Here is a 6,000-nt window from a genome sequence, read left to right on the forward strand (position 1 = left end):
GCATAACTATGAAAACTAATGGTTGCTACTGTGTACACGTACGTTTCTAGCATATTCCCTGCTTAGAATTTCTCTCTAAAAATTATTTCGTCAAATGGAGACACGATCCGTCGGCATAGTCAAATTTTCGTACCGTGGCTATGTCAGGAATTCGCAAACCCATATAACAGAATATGCTAAATTTGTTGTACCCACCATAAATCTGGTATAATTAAATTAAGTCATCTTTACCGAATTCTGCGTTGTAATGTTCCCGTATCATGAACTGTAGTTTGGGTCAACGGTTCCTAATGGTTGAAGAAAACTGCCACATGATCATTTCATTCGAGAATATTAAATACCAAGAAAGCCAGCTTTGTACGGTAACAGCGGCACATGATCTGCACCGATTCGCTCGCTTTAACATCCCATCAAGATGAATTCCAAGTTGGTGTAATAAAAAATTGATTTGGCCAAAGACGATGTACCAGAAATTCAAATTTACACGTTTTTGCATCTTGAGGTTAAGTTTGATTGAAAATCGGGAATGTTAAGTAGAATTATTGAAATTTTTACCCCAACATTCTTGTAGAGTGGCTATTTAAAGTTTTTGATAAGGATGCATCAAATAGATTCTCAGATGTAACCATATGTTGCTACATATCATTTGTTTCCTCCGAAGCGAATCGTTCAATAAATTAGAGCCTAGATCACCGCACCTACTACTTAAGGTGATGCAAATAAGAAGCGTCAATACTACGTCAGAGTTTAAATTAAAGTTTTATTTTTTTCAATAAATATTCTGGTCATACGAAAAAAATATGACCATCACATATATATACAGAGTGAGGATGACCCATGGTTTAGTACAATTGTCAATAAACAAAAAACAACAGCAATTGCACTAGCGAAGGTTACAGAGTCCATGTAATATCAGTCTCTCTGGTACGGTACTCGGTTTGCCGGAAACCAAATTACTCGTTAGAAATGAAAGGCTAAGATCACCACTACATTGTAGCCCGAATGTCTAGGTATTTCTGCCAAGGAGTAGACGCCGTCTCCCACCGGAGGACGTGGTCGTGGCGGACGGCCGCGCGCTGGAGAAGCTATCCCCGGCGTTTGTAATAACAACCCAAGCATCTAGTTTACCGCACTAAGACGTGCATCTAAAGAACAATCATTAACGATAATGACCACATTCAGCGGATAAATAAATGAGATATTGTTTATTCCATAAACAAACGAAAGCCCTTCTAGTTCAGAACTCGAGGGAGCGAGGGTAGTGTGTTTTAACACCAATATAAGCCCCATAATGCCGCTATGTCGTCGCGGCGTCTGCTAAGATCCAAATATTTCTTCAATGTACCTTTCTTAATCAATGTATTTCCATTACAAGGTTTAAACATGGCATTTTATCAACTAGAGTAGAAGGTTGATGAGCGCACAGACGAGCTTGGTCACACAGCGACGCTTTGAACTCGGCCTCTTCACACATTGAGCTGATATAAGAGAAATTATCTAACAGAGATTGCTATTCACTGGTTCAGTTCTTCAGTTTGTTTGACAGATTCTTCAAACTTTCCAGCACGGGGCTCAGTTAATCGCGTTTTTTAATTTCCATGTAGAATTTTCCTCGCCATCTCAGATTATTCGGTAGATGTCCAAGTGAAAGAGGCGACGATAATCTGTGAAAACGAGATTACACATCGGGATAAGACGGGATAGAGGATCACCCGAGTTCCTTGTGTTTCTATAAACAGAGTTTGTACGAGAACTAAGGGTCGTATTTGGAGTCTTCGGGTGACGTATTTTGTTGTTTCACACCATGAACGTACTCCAATATAACTTCTAGTAACACCCAGAATAGCAATTAAATACGACAGAGTCAATATATTTTCACTGTGTCTTTCTAAATGAAAACACTGGCCATGGAAGTTTTCAATGATAAATTTAACCCATTGTTCCGCTGTTTGCGTTCGATTTTAAGATCCCTTCATATCAAACTCAGCTGGATCTGCAATTTGAAATCCCTATATTTAGTGATCACCACTTGAAGACTTTTCTATTTGTCTTCGTTCAATATCGCTATGAGCACGAACACGCACATTCCGTGAGCACTGGGTACTGCACTTTTATCCAGGAACAGTTTGTCCCAACTTCCGGACCCCGACAGTACCAGCGCAGTAACGTTATACGCATAGAGTCACTGGGCTGACAGTACATTCCAGGGGGAATAGAGCACGATTTCCCCCTAAAACACTGTCCTTCCCGAATCCAGCGGGGCCAAAATCTAACCCCCAAGTCTTTCCACGTGTGGAAAACTGGACAATGAGTATAACTCCATAAATATTTTTGCACTTTTTTTCTATCCTCACGTTTGAGTTTTAGTCTGATAGGTTTCTGAGTTTCACCCGTATAGACACGCTGTCCAAAGTATTTGATGAAGAGGGGCCTCCTCCCTTTTGGACGTCCCTTTTTGATTTTAAAATCCAAAGTTCCATTTCTGTGCAACACATGTTCTAGCGGTCTCACAGTGGACATGTAGTCCCGGTCAAAGTCTCTCCCTAGCAAGCGACGCAAGCGTTTATACTCCAGATCCTCTTCCTTCGGATCGTATAGCGGATTCGGATTTTCCTCTAAGTCAATGATCGGCAGCTGGTTCGAGGGAAATGGACGCGTCCCATCATGGAATGAAATAGAATTGCGTTCCTCCGGCTCAAAGGGGTGCCTCAGTCGGTTCCAAGCATCACGTGCACTTTGAGCGGTCACCCAACGATGCTCCCAGACCAACAAAACGACACAGTTCAATATAAAACGATATAGAATCATCACTTCATCCGTATACTTATATCTGAAAATAAATACAGTGACACTGAATAAGTCCCACATAAAAACGGGCGTTACGGATTTACCGACATTAGTAAAATTCAAGTTTGAAATTTCATATGTTTTGCGATGATCGTTGAATATACATAATAAAAAGGTTAAATACTTACCATCTATGCATCTTCTCATCTAATGCCATTGTATGAAAAATAAAAGTCAATATTGGAAGGTTTCACATGTAAAAAAAAAAAAAATGTCGCCAAAATCTATTCCATTGAGAAACTGCGTCCAGACCTGGGATTGCGGGGGTAGCTCACTGGCCCCCGAAAGATAAATATCTCCAGTGTACACCACGACCCTCCAGGGAGAGGAATGTAGATGCTTTATGTTGGAGTTTAATGTAAACTATCCTTTTTGTATTTTTCTTGCTAGACACCCAGTCTGAAATGAATAGCCGTCTCTCTGAAAATCTACGGTAGTTTTTACAATGTTATGAGAAGACTGCCCGTAATCCTAAGCATAAGACAAACGGCGGCGACCATACGTGTTTAGAATCTGTGTCAACTCGGACAGTGCGACGATCAGTGTATGGGATTTCAGACCTATTCTCTATGTACATCGAATGTATGCTTGTCAAACTGAAGGGGGCGTGGCCTAACATGCGAACCAATACAAACGACTTCCCCCGTATTCATGATCCCATTCATAAATCGAAATAAAAGGTTCAGAGAGAGAGATCCGGAACCTGTGATTGGGCTTGAGAGATAGATTAATTCTTATCTGTCCCGTAAGAGCGTTGTCTGTGAGATAGTACGAAATAGGAGAGTTCCCCGGCGGCGATCAATCTCCTTCCTTCACTCGTTTCGTTCCCGGCAAAAACGAGTTGAGCAATAAAGCTAGTAGAGTTATGGTAGAAGGGTTAGGCGGCGCCACGACCGATACCGCACTAATCCTCCCCTATTGTTATATCCCTCCATAGATACATTTATGTGCATGTAATAAGTATACACCGTACTCAACGCGTTTTCGGAATTTGAATGTTATCTTAAGTATACGACACAGAAAGAAATATTAATTTCATTTAATGTATTAATTTATTTCCACAAATCATAGTTTTGGACGCCGACATTTATCTAGAGTTTGTTGAAGAGCGGACTCGTTTTGTAAAGTCACCAAAGAAATGTCAGGCGAAGTTGTTAAACGACCACAATGACATATTTCAATTTAGTAGAAAATTAAGTAGTGCGAGTAAATAATTGCTGGTAATTTTTTATTCTTCTAAACACAATACTTCACAATGTTGGTTGGAAATAAAATACATGTACCTTACTCAGTGACAAATCGGAAGATTAACTTGAAAGCGGTACAAAAGTTAACCAAATATTTTCGCTTAGCGGCCATTTCAGTCCTGATTTATGTTTTTAAAACATGATCGCAGAAATCAACCCAGTTCCGTTTTCTGAATCATAGTCAATTAATTAAACGCGTGAACTAGGGGGGTATTGTATTTCTATGACCTGTCGGTTTATATATAAATCGTTAAAAATAAATTTCCGAAAAATTCCATCGTACATTAAATTTCTCCATCAAAATTTTTAAGCGTAAATATTTCATGCTTTGCTGTAGTTGGCGGTTCGGTTTTCTCCGTGTTTAGACTGTACCGGATTGAATGACGAAACGTGTGGTAGGTTTGAATGGTAGATCAGCAATATCCAACTGATTTATTACACTTTTTATTTCGTAATTAGATTTAATTATCCAACAGTTCGGATCAGCGGTAGGCGATGTGCGAGAGTTATAATATCGGTATTCTTTCCTCCCTTCTGACGTTAAAGAGTTCGCGTGCAGGGGCCTCAGTGGTCGCGCCCGTGTCCCCGGAAATCAGCCTCGGTGTCACTTTACCCACCCTCTGCCAGGTCGAGGCTGAAGAATCCTATCTTAATATTATTTGTATGAGTGAAGATGGTTGATAAACACCTGTAGTTATTTTTTTTTTTTGCCTTTGTTGCCTGAACATTCTGCGACGTAGCCCAATGAACCTCTTTAATTTGCTGAATTGCATAATGTGTGATCGAAGAGTCGCGGGTGGTGGAATCGCATACTGTAATTTTAATAATGCACATTGATTGATCCTTTGTTTGAAATATTTAACATCACAAGCAAGAAGAAGCTGTAAATTAAAATTTCAAATATCCAGCGCTGGTCGTACAGGAGATTGATTATTATGGAAACTGGAGTTAAGGAAAATTTGTTACGTCTAAAAATATGCACCAAATAGCCCAAGTAACAAAATTTGATAGCAATTAATCCCCTAAAATTTATTGAAAAGCGTTAGCATGTATTAATGAACCTTCTGGCCCATAAACACTCATAAAGATGAAAGAAATCTAATAACGCTGTAGCAGATTTTATCCAGCCTGAAATCGTTTCTTTATGAATGAAAATCACAATGTACAATTTGGGGGCCCGGAATGCTTAGAAAGCAGTTGAGGACTCGCCGCCCCTCAGCTTTCTATTGTCAGAGTCACGGAGAGAGAGGAAAACGGCGTGTTTTTAGGTTTAGAGAGGTTGGAGTATTAGCCCCTGAAATACTTGGGTTGATAGACAACATTCATTCTTGTAATAGACGGAGACACTGCAGTTACTAGTATTTATATGCAACAAGACGACCGCATTCTATTCCATCAGCAGCGTGATAAAAAATTGACGCGGCCTACATCACAAGTCAGAGATTTCTCAAAACAGACCAACCTTCGCATAATGAGAAAATAATAAACTTTTAAATGAAAACATTTAATCTATTAGCGCTGAATAGGGCGCATTGTAGACCCGGTACAATTTGTGTCCAAAACATCTAGACTTGCAGAGTTTTTGTCGCATTATCAGATATAAATATATAAGAATGTAAGAAAGCAGTTTAAATAAGCTTTTGATTGAGTAACACCTGATACCATCACAGTCTGACTTTTAGTCTCCATCTGCCTCGTCCGGTCAGACGTAAGGCGGCCCAGTAAGGCGTGCTGATGGGGGTGACGAGAGACGGACACCTTGGCATTGACATTGCAATCAATTCCCTCAAGGCTTAAAGCCAACACGTCTTTGTCTCTCTGATTGTTTATCGGGGATAACTTGGGATTTCTTTACGTATTAAAAGTAATGAACGCAAGGTTACTTGTGTGTGAAGGAAAATGTCCC

At 39.9% G+C, this 6,000-nt stretch overlaps 1 protein-coding gene across 1 annotated transcript; it reads right to left on the reverse strand.

Annotated features, from left to right (window-relative positions):
- Positions 1-740: 740 nt before the first annotated feature.
- On the reverse strand, positions 741-3,432 carry LOC128167680 (noggin-like). Its single transcript, XM_052833534.1, has 2 exons — positions 2,976-3,432; positions 741-2,830 (listed from the first exon to the last, which is right to left on the reverse strand). The coding sequence occupies exon 2, from the start codon at positions 2,806-2,808 to the stop codon at positions 2,065-2,067; it is 744 nt and encodes a 247-aa protein (XP_052689494.1). The 5' UTR covers positions 2,809-2,830; positions 2,976-3,432; the 3' UTR covers positions 741-2,064.
- Positions 3,433-6,000: the final 2,568 nt, after the last annotated feature.

This window comes from Crassostrea angulata, chromosome 10, assembly GCF_025612915.1.
Source record: "Crassostrea angulata isolate pt1a10 chromosome 10, ASM2561291v2, whole genome shotgun sequence".
Lineage (NCBI taxonomy): Eukaryota > Metazoa > Mollusca > Bivalvia > Ostreida > Ostreidae > Magallana > Magallana angulata.

What these genes read in the sequence shown, in the direction of transcription:
- LOC128167680 (XM_052833534.1), bottom strand. Translation starts at nt 2,808, where the DNA reads ATGATTCTATATCGTTTTATATTGAACTGTGTCGTTTTGTTGGTCTGG.